At 46.6% G+C, this 19,276-nt stretch overlaps 1 protein-coding gene across 5 annotated transcripts in view; it reads left to right on the plus strand.

Moving 5' to 3' along the window:
* The window catches only part of PTPRA (protein tyrosine phosphatase receptor type A), a 233,052-nt gene extending 231,269 nt beyond the window's left edge, over positions 1 to 1,783 (plus strand). For all 5 annotated transcript variants that reach the window (XM_065598358.1, XM_065598359.1, XM_005291495.4 and 2 more), the window contains 2 exons: positions 494 to 629; positions 1,211 to 1,783. In XM_065598358.1, coding sequence (XP_065454430.1) covers positions 494 to 629; positions 1,211 to 1,285 — 211 coding nt within the window. In that variant the 3' untranslated portion in view covers positions 1,286 to 1,783. The remainder of the gene's footprint in view (positions 1 to 493; positions 630 to 1,210) is intronic.
* The last annotated feature ends 17,493 nt before the right edge of the window (positions 1,784 to 19,276 follow it).

The raw sequence follows: 19,276 nt of genomic DNA on the forward strand, positions 1-19,276 counted from the left end.
GCCAGGTTCCCTCGCGCTGCCCCAGCCAATGTGCCTCAACCTGGAGCTGGAAGGGTCCGGGAATAATTCTGTCACCAGGCCCTACTCAGTCCTTGGCGTCTCTTCCTCCTATATCAGGGACAATTGAGTTTGTGGGGGGTTTTGATGTGGAGAAATTGGGAACTGGTCTGAGACCACTCAGCTCATGTCATAGGATGTCCAAACCTTCTTCACCATCTGACTAGCTGTTTGACCTCCTAATTCTGGCCAGACATGAGCTGGTGCCCAAAAGAGGAGGGAACAATGGATAGTTAGTCCGATGGGATGCTTCACATGAAAACAATTGTCTATAAATGGTGGTTAAACTAGAAAGCACAAAGGAGACTGTTCAAGATGTTCACGTTCCCCAGCATTTCCCTCCCACTGCCTGAGTTGGAGCATCCATGCAGCCAAATGAATGTGCTCTGTCCTGATGTTCACTTTTTCTGTGCTCTTCTGTTTGTCTCTTTGCCAGTGCCGGGGCAGGAAGAACAGGAACCTTCTGTGCACTGAGCACTGTCCTGGAAAGGGTTAAAGCCGAGGGGATTCTGGATGTCTTTCAGACAGTGAAGAGTTTAAGATTACAGAGGCCGCATATGGTGCAGACACTGGTAGGCACGAGTTATTGCGTCTTCACTACCTAGCTCCCTTCATGCCTTAACAGATCTCAGTTGAGATGTGCCTGCAAATTTTCCTTCCTCTCAACCAAGTTTTTTGAGTGGAAATTTCCCTAGTTAAAATAGTCCTAATGGTGGGGAGAAGGAGGATTCTCTCCCCTACCCCCTTCCTCCTAACAACCGGAGTTCTACAGGAAGGGAGAACTGTGCTAGGAATAAGGAGACCTGATTCTGTTCCAGACACTACCACTGACTTTCTTTTTCACCACGGGAAGTTACTTACAGACAGAAGTGCCAAACATCCGTAGCTTCTGCCGAGCTACAGATGCCCAGCACCTTTGAAAAGCAGGCCACTAGCCTCTGCATGACTCAGTTTTGCCCATCTGTACGATGGGAATAATGGTGCTTCACCCTTCTCTTGTAACGTACTCTGAGATATGCGGTTGAAATTGTTTTGATACAAGACTGGAAGGACCACTATGATTATCTAGCCTGACCCCTTCATAACACAGGCCATAAGTGCAAAGTACCTTTCCTCATCTAATGCTGTGCTTTTCCTCTCCCAAACATCACAGGAACAGTACGAATTCTGCTACAAGGTGGTGCAGGAATACATTGACGCCTTCTCAGACTACGCCAACTTCAAGTGAAAAAACAAAAAGAAACAAATGACAGAAGAGTTGCCTTCTTTAATATTTTGTAATATTCTGTTTGTTAATATACCCCCCAAAATATGTGTATATATCTTAACTGTTTTAGAGATTGGTACCATAGGCTTCATATTAGCTGGAGATTTTATATGTAGCAAAAGTGTTAGCGCGGATACTGTTGGCTCCTTTTTTTCCAATGTTTTATTGGGGAATTAAATAGCGTGATGTTTGGATTAATATTGTCAATCCATCTCTCTGCTGGAGAGTTGATATAGGCTGTTGTTTTGTTTGTAAATCTTTTTCTTTTTCCCTGAGGGAGTAAAGCCTTTTTAAAAATAATAGTATTCCGGATCTCATCTAAAAGCACAAGCTTTTCCGAACCTGTGGGGAAATGGTTTCACATTTTCCTGCTGTTCTGCTCTTGAAAGAAAGAAAGAGAAAGAAAAAAGCTTATTCTGTATATATCCTAGTTTTTGTATAAAAAGAGAAAAAGCAAAAGTTTCTTTCTCCGGGACTAAATAACTCTGCGTCACCAACTGAAAATGGTAATGGACTTGTAAGTGGCAGCAACAGTTGGGATTTCAACCAGGAAAAAAAAAGGATTTTTGCTCCCTAAAGGAAACTTCCCTGTATGTGTGCCAGATTTCAGATTGGTTTTATCTGCCTCTCAGTCACAGCCTTGTCTGGCAGTTATTGGCAGGCAGCACGGTAGGTCGTTTAGATGTCTAGCTGAACTGCAGGTGCAGTCACATACGTGGATGGCCTTACCTGCTCCTGCAATTAACAAAGGCCATTGAAATCCTCTGGCTCTCTGTCTGTCCATCTGTGTTCATCAGTGAACAGTAGCAGCTTTGTTGTTGTTAGTATTAAGATTCATTCTCATTCTCTCTCTCTCTCTCTCTCTCTCTCTCTCTCGGCAAAGCCAAATGTTTCACTCTAGCCTTGTGTACTCTGGGAGTTTCAGCCATTGGTGTCCAGCAAGTGGTGTAGCTTCACCAGCACAAATGCTTAATGTAGACAGGCAAAGCCTCTAAAAGTCACTGTTTGTACCTCTGCCTGAAACTGGGGTTAAGCTACACTTGTGCAAATCATGGCTTCTTGCAGCTTTGCCTGTCTACGTGGGGAGTGTGCACTGGCACAGCTCCACCAATGGCTGCAGCTGGGGCAAATCCCCAGTGTAGACAAGGGCTTGGACTGTGTTCTGCCATGAGAGCCGTGTTTACTTCATGCTTGTCTTACAATTGCCAAGAGTGTTTGTTGGCCCATGTCAGTTATGGGTTGCCCGATCCTGTTTCCTTTATGCCTGGAGGCAGGAGTGCCATGTGCCTGCTGGCTGTCAACATATCAGAGCCTCCATGGCCAAGAAATGTGTTTAATTTTACTCCTTTCCATTTCTGTGGTCAGAAGGACTGAGGGAAAGAGAGTGAGGAGGGGCCTTCCTTTCAGTAGATCTCTTCTAGGTGCTGGTGCCATGGTTTGGAGAGAGGATGTGGGACCATAACAATCCAAACTTCAGCCAGCCATTGATTGTCCCTCAGACATCAAGTGTGATCAGCTCCCCGATGCATCTTTTCCTTCCCTCCACACCCTATGAATGATCCTTTAGCAGCTCCTGAGCTAGACTTTCCTCTCCTACCATAACTACAATGAAAGCCAAGGATTTACACACAAGTCATACTGGTGGGAATAAGGTCAGAATCAGGCCTGGTGGGGGGTTCTGCCAAGGATACTATCGGTCCACAGGCCCAATTCTGTATTTCCTTAGCACTGAAGTGAAAATTAAAATAGAGGAGTTGATCCTTGCAGCATTCCGGGAGGCAGCACTACTAATAAAAGTCACCAGGAGAAGGTCTCTAGTATCATCCCTAAATAAAGATCCTGTTTGCCTGAGTTAATTGTGGAAGACCAGATGTCTTCTCAGCCCTCCTGTGGGGGAGTTCACACACTCACTCTGTGTAAATCCTCTCCATCCCAGGTTAGTTGTGCAAGGGAAAAATATCAGAAATTCAGGTTCTTCTAGAGGAGGGTTCTTTTGTTTGGGGGAGGGGTTGTATTTTTAATTTCTACACTGAATGTGATACTGTTGAAAGTGCCAACAGGCTTGGGGATCCATCCCCCCTCCCCCCCCCCCCCCCCACACACAATACCCCACCAGTTTGCCTCAGTCCTTGCCTGAAGGGATCATTTCTGAGAGTAAGAGGAGATTTCAGTCTCCAGGCCTTGTTCACATTGGTCTCTCTACAGAGACAGCCTGCAAAGGCCTCAATTTTGCACTCTGATCCACGCAGTTGAACCCTTATGCCCATGCAGAGTCCTGTGGATGTCGTAGGGCTCTGCGTGGCCCTGACCCAGGACAGCATGTAAGCCGGCACACACTGTCCCAAATGGGGATGCTTTCCTGAGTCAGGGCCCGTACGTACACAGGCCTGCCTGCAGGATCAGGGGCTAAAAGCTCCAGTTGGTGCCAAGAATGGTGACATGGATACCTGTCCTCTAGGAGCTAGTCTGAAACCAAGAAGACTTCTTGGGTTTTGATGGAAAGGAGGCACCAAGAATGTATCACACTTCACAGATAGTAATAAAATAAATAGATCCATAATGTTTAAGGCCAGAAGGGAACAGGCCATAGAATTTCACCCAGTGATTTTGGCATCAAGCGCACAGTAACTTGTAGCTAAGCTAGAGCAGATCTTAAAGAAAGACATCCAATCTCGAGCTAGACTTCAAGTGATAGACCCCACATCCCAGCCAGAGCAGAGATGATGGCTAAAGCAAGGAGCCTATTCTCCTTAATGGCAACACTCACTTTTAACTGAAAACCATGGAAAGTATTTCCCCTTTAAGGCTTGTTCTGCCCAGGCCGAGCCCTCCCACAGCCACATGACATTATTTGCAGTTTTATGTAGCCTCAATCCTATACATTTACATGTCTGAGTAATTTTATTCAAATGAGTAAAGTTACTCCTACACTTAAATATTTGCAGGACCATGTGATGGTCTCCGAAAAGTTTTCAATTAACCTTCCTTTGAATATGAAATTTTATCCTGGATTTTGTGGCTTTTATTGTAGAAAAATCTTAAAACTTTTAAGACATCTTAAAATTTTTCTGCCCTTTTTAAAAGGAAGGGTGCAGGTAGCTTTTCTTTCCTCTTTCTAAATATGGTGTTGGTTTGGCTTAATCGTTCGTTCTTTCTAGAAGAGAGTTCTGACGTGTATCGGTCTTTAAATACTAGATAGACCTTTTCTCTGTGTGTCTGAAGACGACTTTTTTTAATGAATCCTGTTTTTGAGCTCAAAGATTGTAGTTGATGAGAGAAGAAGGCAGTTGAACTGTTCTTAAAGGAAGAGGCAGGGTAATGTCTGACCTATTCTAATTTACAATGGAAGTTGAATTACAACTGGATTTCAGGGGTCTAAAATACAGGAAGTAGAGTGAACAATCAGAGCCCACGCTCTGTAGTCCGATTGAATAGGGCTGAGACAAAGCCATTTGAATGCATGACTAAACGGAAGACTTTCCCAGCTACTGAATTAACCAAGAGAATGCATCTTCCCTATGCATTCAAGTGCCAAGCCAATCCTCTGGGTCCTCAACTACAGCCGGGAAAGAATCAATGCGACAGCAGCCTTGCTTGAGAGACACTAGCACCATTCACACTTGTTATTTCGAAGGTACTTTTGCTATTCACAGTTTTATTTTAAGGCTTCACAATGAGATCTTTACTAACAAATACCAGTGATAGATTCTTAACGGGCTATGGTGTGGACTCCCTTGGGATTTGAATACCCATGTACCTGCTGGGGGGGCCAGTCTAGCTAATCCGGTTATGTTCCTGTAGCGAGCTCCTTGTATCGTGCCTGCCTCTAGTCTAGTCTATGTAGATCCTTATACTGCCCTCTTCACCGTAGTATCAGAGCACATGCCAGTCGCTCATTAAGCAATGTGACTAACATCTGCCACATGAGCTTTGTTCCTTTCTCTGTCCTCTCCAGAATCTAGCAATGCCAGTTCAGCGCATGGTTTTATTTCAGCTGGGATATTGCCTGTAAAAAAGGAGCTTGGTTCCCCCCAATAAGGAGCCTGCTTTCCACCACCTCCCATCAATGGGCAAGTCACCTTGGAGTTGTAGACAAAGAAATGGAGCCTCATTCAGCAAGGCTGACGTTTGGGTTTTACTTTGTACTGGACCCAGGTGCCCTCTGCTTCAAGAGCTGAGGAAGTCCTGTCCTGGAATGTAAGCACATATTGTCTCCTTTACCTTGGTGAGTAGAGGGGCCAGTAGGATCCCTGTCTAGGGGCCAGGCATGGTGCCTCTACACCATCAAACTGCTCTCTGCCTGCACCCTGAGGAAGCCCTCCCAATAGCTTGGTGACCTTCACTAAGGGAGGAGAGAGCCCACCACCGGCAGTGAGTGCTGGCTCAGCACTGCATGTTACAGCACATTCCTACATGCTGTGGAACCCCACCACCGTCAGCACCTAAGAGGAACAGTTCCTGTCAGCATGGCTTTGTTGGAGCTGTACTACACGGGGCCCCAGAGCCAGGAAGAGGCACTAGTCTTCCAGCAGGTCCCCCAAGATCTGTAAGGCTCAGGGGCTGAATCCCTTGCTTCTCTCATCAAGGGAGATCTTTCCTCTGATGGAAGAACAGGAAGGAAACTCCACAAGAGGATTGAGAACTTTACATTTTAGAAAATAATGGCCATACTGGGTCAGACCAAAGGTCCATCTAGCCCAGTATCCTGTCTTCTGACAGTGGCCAATGCCAGGTACCCCACAGAGAATGAATAGAACAGGCAATCATGAAGTGATCCATCCCCTGTCGCCCATTCCCAGCTTCTGGCAAACAGGCTAGGGACACCATCACTGCCCATCCTGGCAGCCATTGATGGACCTATCCTCCATGAATATATCTAGTTCTTTTTTGAACCCTGTTATAGTCTTGGCCTTCACAACATCCTCTAGCAAGGAGTTCCACAGGTTGACTGTGTGTTGTGTGAAAAAATACTTCCTTTTGTTTGTTTTAAATCTGCTGCCTAGTAATTTCATTGGGTGACCCCCAGTTCTTGTGTTATGAGAAGGAGTAAACAACAGTTCCTTATTTACTTTCTCCACACCAGTCATGATTTTATAAACCTCTATCATATCTCCCCTTAGTTGTCTCTTTTCCAAGCTGAAAAGTCCCGGTCTTATTAATCTCTCCTCATACGGCAGCTGTTCCATACCCCTAATCATTTTTGTTGTCCTTTTCTGAACCTTTTCTAAGTCCAATATATCTTTTTTGAGATGGGGCGACCACATCTGCACGCAGTATTCAAGATGTGGGCGTACCATGGGTTTTTATAGAGGCAATATGATATTTTCTGTCTCATTATCTATCCCTTAATGATTTCCAACATTCTGTTTGAGTGAATGTTTTCAGAGAACTATCCACAATGACTCCAAGATCTTCCTTGAGTGGTGACAGCTAATGTAGACCCCCCTCATTTTATATTCATAGTTGGGATTATGTTTTCCAATGTGCGTTACTTTGCATTTATCAACATTGAATTTCATCTGCCATTTTGTTGCCCAGTCACCCAGTTTTGAGAAATTCTTTTGTAGCTCTTAGCAGTCTGCTTGGGACTTAACTATCTTGAGTAGTTTTGTATCCTCTGCAAATTTTGCCATGTCACTGTTTATCCCTTTTTCCAGATCATTTATGAATATGTCAAATAGGACTGGGCCCAGTACAGACCTCTGGGGGACACCACTATTTACCTCTCTCCATTCTGCAAACTGACCATTTATTCCTACCATTTGTTTCCTATCTTTTAACCAGTTACCAATCCATGAAAGGACCTTCCCTCTTATCCCATGACTGCTTACTTTGCTTAAGAGCCTTTGGTGAGGGACCTTGTCAAAGGCTTTCTGAAAATCTAAGTACATTATATCCACTGTATCCCCCTTGTCCACATGCTTGTTGACCCCCTCAGAGAATTCTAGTAGATTGGTGAGGCATGATTTCCCTTTACAAAAGCCATGTTGACTCTTCCCCAACAAATTATGTTCATCTATGTGTCTGACAATTCTGTTCTTTACTATAGTTTCAACCAGTTTGCCCAGTTCTGAAGTAAGGATTACCGGCCTGAAATTGCCGGGTCACCTTTGGAGCCCTTTTTAAAAATTGGCATCACGTTAGCTATCCTCCACTCATTTGGTACAGAAGCTGATTTAAATGATAGGTTACAGATAACAGTTAGTAGTCCTTCAATTTCACATTTGAGTTCCTTGAGAACTCTTGGGTGAATACCATCTGGTCCTGGTGACTTTTTACTGTTTAGTTTCAGTTTGTCCCAAAACCTCCTCTAATGACATCTAAGTCTGGGACAGTTCCTCAGATTTGTCACCTAAAAAGAGTGGCTCAGGTTTGGGGATCTCCCTCATATCCTCAACCGTGAAGGCCAATGCAAAGAATTCATTTGGTTTCTCCACAATGGCCTTATCCTTGAGTGCTCTTTTAGCATCTCGATTGTCCAGTGGCCCCATTGGTGGTTTAGCAGGCTTCCTGCTTCTGATGTACTTAACAATTTTTTTTTTTTTTGCTATTACATTTTGAGTCTTTGGCTAGCTGTTCTTCACATTCTTTTTTGGTCTTCCTAATTATATTTTTACAATTCATTTGCCCGAGTTTATGCTCCTTTCTTTTTGCCTCTCTCTGCTTCTTTTACTTTGTTTAGCCAAGTTGGCTCTTTTTTGGTTCTATTGCTATGTTTTTTAAATTGAGGTATACATTCAAGTAGAGCCTCTGTTATAGTGTCTTTAAAAAGTTTCCATGCAGCTTGCAGGGATTTAACTTTTGGCGCTGTACCTTTTAATTTCTGTTTAAGTAACCTCCTCATTCTTGTGTAGTCCCCCTTTCTGAAATGAAATGCTACAGTGTTGGGCTACTGTGGTGTTTTCCCCGCCACGGGGATGTTAAATTTAATTATTATTGTCACTATTACCAAGCGGTCCAGCTATATTCACCTCTTGGACCTGATCCTGCAGATGGCCTGGGTGGGGATGGTCTGGGCCAATGTTCATGACTGTATGTGTGCATGCAGGTCAGTAAAATATATGACAGGTTTCAAAGTAGCCGCCGTGTTAATATATCTGTGTTTATTTAGGACAATAATAATGGATAGAAAAAGCTAGGTTGGCTTGGTGTATTTAACATGCACTATATTTGTATTAATGGCCCAACTGCTTGTGTCATGGAGTGGAATGTAGGCTCACAAAATTTGCAGTTGACATGTAGCTGAAGGGGTTGCAAGCACTTTGTAGAGACAGAATTGGAATTCAAAACAAGAGACAAGAGAATTGGGCTGAAATCAACAGGATGAAATTGAATAACAACTTCCTTTAAGAGCCGAAGTCTGAAAGCTGAGATGCATTGTAGATCCAAACAGCCATAGGCAATCCAGTGTGAAGCAAGCGTTAGTGAAATCTATCATAGGGGTTGTGTGTGAGGGAAGTGGGGGAATATTATATGCCAAACAAGAAGGTTTAACAACACACAAATCCAATATAAATCCTGCATTCTTACTGGAGGGGGACTTATAAAGTGTCCTTCAAGATTGGTTTTTTTTAGACAGCTGTGTCTATAAGGCTAAATCTGTTGGTGTCTTTTTGTGGCTGAGAAGTTAAGTTCCTATTGCAGAAGGCCTGTGTAAGAGTATGGGGAACTGAGTTTAGCTTTTTACTGTTCAGATATCACATTTGATTGTTTAATACCCAGGACTGGTTAGAGAGAAAGGACTGAGAGATCTCAGAGGACTCGGAAATATCCCTTACCTTTGTAAGGGATATGATTTGTATGTGTGTATCCCCCTGACTGTATTTGCAAAGAGACCATTTTCCTTAGCTATAGAATTTCATCTGGAAAACCTGGCTTTGGGGTCAAATTTGCAGCCACTTCCTACACAGAATTCCTGTTGAAGTTGATAGGAGTCCCCCATGCATTAGGCCTCAGTCCTGCAAACACACTTAACGTTACTTTCATGAGAAGTCCCACTGGAATCAATGGAACTACTTGCATATATAAAGCTAAGTGTGTGTATAAGTGTTTGCAGGATCAGGGCCGTAGTTGTCTGCCAAGTTAGTAGGCTATACATGAATTCTGAAAGGATTTCCCAATTCTTCTATGGATATGGGAGTGAAAATGTTAAATGTCAACCTTCACTGTTTTGTGGAGTAAACTGAGGGGACTGTCTGCTGGAATATCATGGCCTCTGTCTCTGAAGAGCACCATACTAGGTATTGCTGATCAAGTCTTTCCAAATAATCTGTGGATTTACTGCTATGCTGAAACTAAAAATGGCCGCGGTGTAGTGTTGTCAGTAAGTCTGTGACACAATTATGTCGATACGTGTGTATCCATGAGAGCTGATCCTCACAAGTGTTCTGTAGTATGTGTGTAGATAGCAGTATGTTTAACTAACATGACTTAACTCTCTGTAAACAGGGATAGTCCAAATTCAAAGGCTCACACTGCATCCCTCTTGCTATTTGGGTTGATGAGATCCAATAAGTCCTTAAGGCCCTTTTCAAAAACAGCAAACATCCATGAACCCAGCGTATTATTTACACAGCTTACTCTTGGAGCGTGGTGCTGCAGTCCTTACTCAAGCAAAGCGTCCATTGACACCACTGGGAAATCAGCCTGAGCAAGGACTTTCTGGTGGGCCCTTTAGGCGGGCGTTTTCAAAAGAGCTAAGGGAGTTAAGTGCCCAAATACTATTGAATTTCAGTGGGATGCACGCCTAACTCCCTCAGGCCCCTTTGAATATCCCAGCCTCTGTGTATGATTTGGCAGCCATTGCTTTGTGCAATTCAGTCCCCTAGCAGATGCATCTCACCAAGTACCTTGGATCTCCTCGGCATGGAGAGTCTGTGGGTGTGTTGGGGGTTACTGGGGTGCATGATAAGCAGTAAGAATCCAACCCATAATGTTGCAGCGTATTGGCCCTGTCTAGAGCAGAGCCCTTTGATTCTGGTACAGACTTACATACTGATCTTGTGACAGCACATGCACTATTAAATACCCCTGGGGGAAGTTCTTGTTTCCAAGTGCTGCAGTTCCTATATAACTGACCCAGTTTTATCTGTCCACCAAGCTCATCAAGGCCTTCTGTGCCACAGTGCCCTTCAAAACTCCCCCAAGAAATGCACAGACCGTGTCATGACCAAATCATTTGCCAAACTTGATTGTTTTCTGATTAATTAGTTAGTTGAATTAGAACAGTGTAAACCAAGGTTAAATCAGTAAAAGAAAGACATTTCTGGGGTATGATTCAGCTGCCATTGAAGGCAATAGGCGAGTTGTCACTGATGTCAGGAATGGCCCCATTGTGAAGATAGCCGTATGCCCTCACAGCACGAATCTCTGCCAGAGGTCCTAGAATGTGACTTAGCTGCTGCTGCGACAGCGGCTTTTTGAATGTACTGGACACAAACAGCCTTCCCAGTGGGCACAAGGTGGCTTGGGCACAGATTAATTCCAGCAGGGAGAAGTCCTCACTCAGACCTGCCCATACATACTCATTACCGAGGCTATAGATCATGAGTGTGTGTGCCAGTGGAAATGTCTGAATTCCCTGTATGTGGAAAGTACCTGCCATGTTTTTGTTAAAGTTATGAACAGTTGGCATCTTGGAATGTTGTTGGCATCTTGGAATCACTTTACCTGGAGGGACTGTACTTTCTCTCCTCCATCCCCCACCGGGACAGTTATATTGGTGAGGTTATGCCCACATCTGCCATCCCGCGAGACTTCTCAGGATAGGAACTTTGAAGGGAGTTTAAAACACAGTGGGCCTGATTGTGATCTCATTTAGCCCTGTCTTACGCTGGCAATGCTCCAATGGGTCTGATTCTTCTCTCACTGCCACCAGTTTCATACTGGTGCAACTCCATTGGCTGCCGTGGAGTTACTCCTGATTTACACCGCTGTAGCTGATCATCAAGAACTATCTGACTCCCAAATGCCTTCTTTCTAAGGAGCAAATTGTAATCACTGAATTATCACACAATGGCAGTGAGGGTAACTGTGCAGACTGAAAAGTCCTGCTCCTGGTAACACCAGTGGGAGCAGATTGGAGCCATTTGTCTTTCAATGATAGTTAGATCAAACATGCCCCGTTTGCAAGCCAAAATATGATGAGTTTTTCACGCAATGGGATCTGAAAGTCAAGCTGGATTCTTCTGGCTTCTGTCAGCACATCCTGCAGTGGAGACTTAGCTGACCACCTTAGCTGTTGTATAGGTGGAACAGAATCCAGCTTGCCCTTTGGTAGCTCTATGCAGCCAACAGGAGATGCAGTCTGGATATGATTCTGAAGACAAAAAGGACTGTTGTTCATGGGGCCATCTGCCTCCCACAAGGTGCTAAGCACCCTTAACTCCTGCTGAAGCTGGTGTGAGTTGTGGGTGCTCAGCCAGTCTCAGGATCAGGCCCCCGCGGGATCAGTGCCATATTTCGTCAATGGCCCTGAGTCTCCATTCACGTGAACTTGACGCTGACCTCATTGAGGTCACTCCTGATTTAAAGTAGTGTAAACAAGTAGAGAACCGAGCCTATTGACCTCCCCCTAGCCAAGCCTTCTTAGCTTTCTTACACTGGGGTCCTGCACATACTCTTCCATGTCCTGCCTCTTCGGAAATGCCTCATGGGCCAGAACAAGAACCCTTATGCTAAATCTCTCCCAGCTTGTAAATCCATCGATTTCAACAGAGTTTCTCCAAGAAATCGCAGCATTGCAAAAACAGGCCAACCCTTTTCTCCCAGCTGTTCCTTTCTGTAGCGGTCGTAACGTTTTATGCCACCTTGAAGAAAAGACTTCATTTTGAATGATATTTTTTACAGGAAGTTTTAATTTTTTTAATCTTGTATTTATTTTGTTGGAACATTTTTTTAAAATGCTTTTTCTATAGACGTCCATTCCCTCCCTGTAAGACACCGTTACAACCCAGATTGCTTCTCTGTCAGGGTGGGTGGGTGGGTGGGGGATTTTATATTCAAATGATGAAACGTGAGGGCTCCGTTGAAAAAGCTGTGATGATTCAACCACCCTAGATCCTCAGTCTTGAAGGGGGAGGAGGGGAGAAAAATCAGCTTCCCAGTGGCCAGCAGTCTTAACTGCTCATGAGGTTCAGAGACAGCTGAAAGCGGGGGAGAGGCTGTTCTCTAACCTAGACCAGTTCTATGCTGGTTTGGCCCCACTGACTTCAATGGACTTCTGATTTGCACCAGAGTAGGTGAGGTCAAAATCTGACGCAAAGAGTCACCTCTACCATTCCAGAGTGGCTCAACAAGGGGACCATGTAGCACTGCTGTGTGTCACTATGGCCCCATGCAATTCTGCTGCACGGAGATGTGCCATTCCAGACACTGGCAGATCTAACGAGGTTGGATGTGTATTTGCCCTGGGGAATATAATACCCCCTTGTTTACCGTAGCACTTTGTCCAAAGCCAGTCAAATGGGAGAGGAGAGGGGTGCGTACTGACCTGGGAGAGGCAGGGCTCTTTTCATGAGTCATGCTTTCTAAAGTTAGACAGTTGGGTGCTATTGGCGCGTGACTCTGAGTAAAGCTCTGGATTGGCGCTAAAATGAGCTCCTTGTCGGAGATTATCCCCTCGCGGTGACATGGACCAATGCAACCTTGACAAGTGACCTTTCTTATCCCTTTGGTGCAGTTTCATTATTTGCCTTTTGCAAGATGTGCTCTCTCCAGCCTCTGAGAGTGGAAATTTGCTTCTGCAGCACCTGGAGATGTGGTTTCTAGTGATTTCACAAGTGTACAGCCTCCATTAATCCTAACATCAGTAACTGCTATTAACTTTGTAAATAAATTTTGACCGAAATCCTGAATTTTGGGACATTGGCCAAGCTGTAAGTTATACTCTTAAATAAATGTGCTCATTCCAAAAGCGTGATGGTGTTTGACTTCCTGAATGCTGTGATGCATTCCTGGACGTACGTGCGTGTGAGTGAGATGGGCAGGGATTCCTTGGATGTTACCAGTATGGAAGAGAGGGTTGTAGTAGGAAAAGGATGGAGAAACGCTGCCCGTGTCAAAAGTTTCAGCATGAGACTAGTAGCTGGCTGGGTCAACGAGGCTCAGTACTGGGGAGCCCTGGCTGTTCAGACTCGGGGGCACCACTGAATGTCTAGGGTTTGATGCCCCTTTTGGATACCTGAGGGTGTGATGCAGGCTCTGGCCCTTTGAGGATGGGAAGTGATCTGTTAACTGAAGTATTGTTACCCAGGATGCCACATGCACAGTTAGCTAATTAATGGTGTTGCAACCGTGTGCAGGCCTACAGATCATGATCTCATGTCCTGGCATTTTAGACTTCAAGCTGTACATCCGCAAGGGCATGTTGGGGCCACTGGCTTGTTTGTGCATTTACAGCAGCAGGACATTGGAGAAGCTAAACGTACTCGCCTAACCTAGATGGGTCTATTCTCATTTCTTTGCTCTCCGTCTTGAGGGGAGTGAAACCACAGCTGCCAATATCCCATAGAAGTACTGAAATGCAGGAGGTTCTCAGCCTCTTCCATCCCAAAACCTTCTCACCAGCATTCCTCTTCACTGCCATACCCTGGGTCTGTTATGTTGGTTCCCACTGTACTTCAAAGGTGTTTCCTGCAGTGCTTCGCAGGGGACACCATGGAAATCGGAGCTACTGTTTACAGGATACTCCTAGTGTCGGAGGACCCTCTTGTTGTAAATGGTTACGTGAATCCACTCCAGAACAAGACCAGAAATGTGGAATGGGAATCGGCAGAGTCCCTCAAGGCCATCCCAACTCCCATGCTGAGGCGTGCTGAACTTGGAGAGTGATTCACATTAACCAGACCCTAGTGCCAGTCATCCCAGTGCCGTCAGGTGATGGATGGAACCGTCCTGCCGCCCATCGTTGCTATGAAAAAAACAGGCACCATCCAGACAACAAGCATGTAGCTTGGCATCCTGGTACAGATCTACAGATACATTGTACAATCTGGATTTAATGGGTTTATACCATAATAGATGTTGGCCTGTTCTATTACAGGGGCACCCGCCCTATCCACGATTGTGGGCATACTGCCACATTGTCATACTCTGCTATGATTCTCATGTGCTGAGTCGGCCAACACATTCTAACTACAATTGGTAAGATAATGCTCAGAAACTGTGTTTCTTCTAAGAATAAATATCCAAATGTTCTTCAAGAGACTGTCCAAGTGGATTCCACCCTTGGACCATGTCCGCCCCATGCAGGTGAGATCAGATTCTTTTTGGCCAGCAGTGTCTTGTGGAGCTACACCTGTGTCCTCGCTGCCCTGACCCTCCCTCCACCCCACTCCAGGGCATAAAGGAAGGAGTGGGCCCAACTGTTCAATCCCTTCCTCCACTCCCTCTGCTCCAGGCTCTACTACCGCTGGGTAAGAGGGAACTGGAGCAGCATCAACCCACGCAGCCTCCTAAAGCCTCAGACGCGCCACATGCAGGTCAGCGGACACTACTATGAACAGTGCTGGCTCCAGCGCATGGTGTGCATGCACACCCATGTTTGGAATCCAGATAGGGACCACCCATCTCGAAGAACCTCCAGTTACAGTAAGTAACAGTCTCTTGCACACATACAAAATGGGAAATGACGGCCTAGGAAGAAGTACCGTGGAAAGGGACCTGGAGGTCAGAGTGGATCAAAGCTAAAAATGAGTCAACAGTGTAACACTGTTGCAAAAAAGCAAACATTCTGGGATGTATCAGCAGGAGTGTTGTAAGCAAGACACAAGAAGTAATTCTTCTGCTCTGCTCTGCGCTGATTAGGCTCAACTGGAGTATTGTGTCCAGTTCTGGATGCCACATTTCAGGAAAGATTTGGACAAATTGGAGAAAGTCCAGAGAAGAACAAAAAAAATTATTAAAGGTCTTAAAAAGATTGAAAAAATTGGGTTTGTTTAGTCTGGATAAGAGAAGACTGAGGGGGGGACATAACAGTTTTCAAGGACATAAAAGGTTGTTACAAGGAGGAGGGAGAAAAATTGTTCTCCTTAACCTCTGAGAATAGGACAAGAAGCAATGGGCTTAAAATGCAGCAAGGGCAGTTTAGGTAGGAAGTTTTTCCTAATATCCAAACTGTCAGGGTGGTTAAGCACTGGAATAAAATGCCTAGGGAGGTGGTGGAATCTCCATCGTTGGGGATTTTTAAGAGCAAGTTAGACAAACACATGCCAGGCATGATCTAGATAATACTTAGCCCTGACTTGAGTGCAGGGGGCTGGACTAGATGACCTCTCGAGGTCCCTTCTGGCCCAACGCTTCTGGACAAGTAGCCACACCCATTGGCATAAACATGGACCTAGCAACACTACCCTTTGTGTTTCTCACACACAGACTACGCTACTGCTCACTCCTCTGGAAGCTGAGCTCAGGGGCTACTCGGAAACCACAGCAGGGAAATATACAGAAACCCAAAAGCCAAGCACAGCCAGATGGTGCAGGTACATCGTATCAGCCCTGCACTAATGACCCGTTGAATGCTGGGCATGATCTGAGGCCCTCACCCTCATGCAAAGAGAAACAATTGAGCTCAGAACCAGCTTTCTGCTCCCCTCTTGCTGTTCTGGGACGTGGCAGATCACAGAGCCCAGGCTTCCCCTGGTGGTGGGCAAACAAGGAAGCGAAAGGCCCCTGAAACGGAGTGAACTTCTGCAGCGGATCAAGCTGAGCCCAGATCTCTCCTCCTGCAGCTCACACTGCACGTCACACCTGCTTATGCAGCTTCCCCCTCAGCACCATGTAGGAACAGTACCCAGCACAGCGGTCATCTACCAGCAGCTCCTATCGCTGTGGGGAGCCAGCCTCAGAGGAGAAGGGAGCAGAGGCTCTGCCTCCTAAAGGTGATCCTGCTGCCTCTTGAATGATCGGGAGGCTCTCGGCTACCCCGGCGATGTGTGCGCCTTACAAATGCCTACCAGTGAAATTGCTACGTGCCTTGGCCCTGCCTCCCAAATCTGGGTCCCTTGTATGGAGCCCCTTACGCAGCTCCCCCGAGAGTGGCTTCAAAGGTTCCCTCAGCTGGGATTGCAATGATGCCTGAGTCTCTGCTGAGATCAGTGGAGCAGCCAAGGCCGCCATGTGTCAGAGGCGTATTTCTGGCTGCCCGTGGCTCAGCCTCTGCCCCAGAGGAGCAGCAGTTGTAACAGGCAGTGACATTTCGTGGCTTCGCTGGCTGCAGCCCGTAAAGTCACATCTGCCTTCCTGACGCTCCCGGCGGGGTGGAAACCAGCACCGAGTAAATGTCACCAGCAGCCCTGAAGTGCAGCAGTGACCTCCGTCTCCTAGCCCAGGCGCACGGGCAGCTGTGACTTACAGCACACGGATTAAGGCTCTGATGGTGTGGCTGAGAGGCAGCCTCCTGAAGACCGCAGCCACCCCCATCTCCTTCCCTAGCAAGGATCTAGGGATGGGCCCGAGACACAGGCCCCAGCTGGTACAATCAGCCCCTGCTGCAAGAAACCCAGGACCTGGCTGGCTGTGATTCTGCAAGCCAATGTGAGCAGTGCCTGCTCTACTCCAGGGCAGAGCCTGCTGAGGACCACAGGCTGTAGGGGGACAGGGAGGCAATTAACCCACTGATCCTATGATTCATCTACTTTAAGGCTAGATGGGACCATGCTGATCATCTCGCTGAGCTGATTAACACGGGGCGTAGAGTTCTCCCAGTAATTCCTGCATGGAGTGTCCAGCTACGAGCAATGGTCAAGACAATGAGACTATGCTGGGATGTTTGCTGCTGTAGCCTAGTACTTGATTTCCCAGCTCCCTCTCTCTACGCTGCCCACCAAGTGTGGGGGACAGGAAAGCAGGAAGCCTGATCTAGTGATCAAAGCACAGGACGGGGCCTCAGGAGAGCTGGGTCCTATTCTTGGCTCTGCCACTGACCAGCTGGGTGACCCTGGGCAAGTCACTCCCACTCTTTGAGGCAAGGTTCCCCGTCTGTAAAATGAGGCTAGTGCTTCCCTGAATTGCAAGGGTATTTGGAAGCTCAGTTTGTCCACGTGCTTTGAGAGCCTTAGAAGATGCTCTAGATGCATTAGATCTATTAATAACTGGGTAAAGTGTCCTACCCACACACAGCATTTCCTTAGCATCCTCTCACATCTCACTATTCCCCTTGCTGCACAGAGTACTAAAGCAATGCCCCACAGACAGCCACTAGGGCTGCAGGGTTTGGAATGGCTCCTCCTTATATGGCCCTCATCACCACAGTACCTGAATAGCCCCTCACCCTCCTGAGGATTTTATCCTCCCCACACCCCGTGTGGCAGGGAGGGAGATATTGTCCCTTGGTAACAGATGGGGAAGTGAGGCACAGAGAAACTAAGGGACTTGCCCCAGGTCACCCAGCAGATCAGTGGAAGGGCCAATAATTGAACCGACAGCTCCTAAACCCCACTGCAGAGCCCTCTTCAATCGGCCATCCTGCTTATCAGGGTAATCACCCCGTACCAAAACCAGCTGATCAAATCCAGCCTTCTGTTTCTTCAGGATCCTTCAGGAATGCCCATGTCCCTTTGGTAACAGTCTCTAGCCCTCCTGGTTGCAAAGAAAACTCTGAACACATGAACCCAAGTGCAACTGAGGCAGCAACATCTGGAGAGAGCCTGAGACGCAATCTCTGGCCCCCATTCGCCTCAGTGGGTGTTGGTGGAGTTACCATTGTTAGCTAGTGGGCTGAATGTCACTGCATGGGAGAAAGGGCAAGTAGGATCCTATCATGAAGGTCTGCACAATCTGTGCCGAGTGCTGGCTCATATGGAAGCCCTGGCCTTGGGAGACACCTCCAATGGTCTACCCCCAATCAAGGAGACACGCACAAGAAACCAGAAGGGCACCCAGGCCCCACCAAGGGGAAGTTGAGCATGGATGCCCTCCAGCCCCACAGAGGAGGAGCCAAGACCAAAGAGCCCAGCCAACATGCATGTTCATCAGTGAACTCCAGCACCATCTGTTGAGTGGTCTCCCTCGAGGGAGGAGCTTTTCTGGTGGTTGGAGCTTGGAGTAGAACCACTCACTTTATTTTTCCCTCGCTGTGAGCCCCGCGGTGATAGAGTGGAACAGGATACTGTGGGTGCGGATGTGTGTCATTGATTTATTTTCTATGGTTTCAGAATTCCTCTGCTCTCCTTCATTAAATTGTATTCAGGTCTGGTCCCTCGCCTCTCGCTGTTCAAGCAGTTAAAAGTCTGGCACCCCAACACAAGCTGTGCATGAGCTAGCCTACCCCAGCGAGCTTGACTCCAGCTAGGATGGGTGGTAACCGTGGTGAAGAGGGTGCATCATGGGCTTCCACGCGGGAGGTAGAAGCCTGGCACAGACTCTGAGTACATACTCAGCTAGCCCGCTCGGAAGCACGTGCTGGGCTGGCTTCACTGCTTGTTACCCACACTAGCTGGATTCAAGCTAGCTTAGGCAGCCGAGCCGTGCATAGCTTTTGCTGTGTAGACATTCCCTACATCAGACAGATAAGGCTCTGGATGCAGCCTTCATGAACAGGGCCACCCACGTACAGGCACATGCAATGACCTGGTGTGAACATGATGAGGGGAAGTGGAATGTAAAGGCTGCTGGACAACCAAACCTGACTGATAACTGTCTGTCTTCCTCAGGCAAGAAGGAACCTGGTTATTTTTAAATCGGCGGGCCTGTAGATAGCTACGTCAAATGCTGTTCCTTGTGCAAAGGAGAAGAGAAATGGTTTACTATTTCCTGAAATTCCCCGGGCTTGTTTCTGTGTGCGTGCGCATATAGGCACATGTTCCTAAACTGCTCACTTCCGTAATTCACCCCCCCCCCCTGAGAAAAGAAGGACAATTGTTCATAAAGTGGAGGTCACCCAGACGTGAAACAGAAATTATACCATGAGTTCCCACATAGAGGAAAGACCTCTGATTGTGAAGTGTTTTTAGT

The sequence above is a fragment of the Chrysemys picta genome, chromosome 5 (assembly GCF_011386835.1).
Source record: "Chrysemys picta bellii isolate R12L10 chromosome 5, ASM1138683v2, whole genome shotgun sequence".
NCBI classification, from domain to species: domain Eukaryota; kingdom Metazoa; phylum Chordata; order Testudines; family Emydidae; genus Chrysemys; species Chrysemys picta.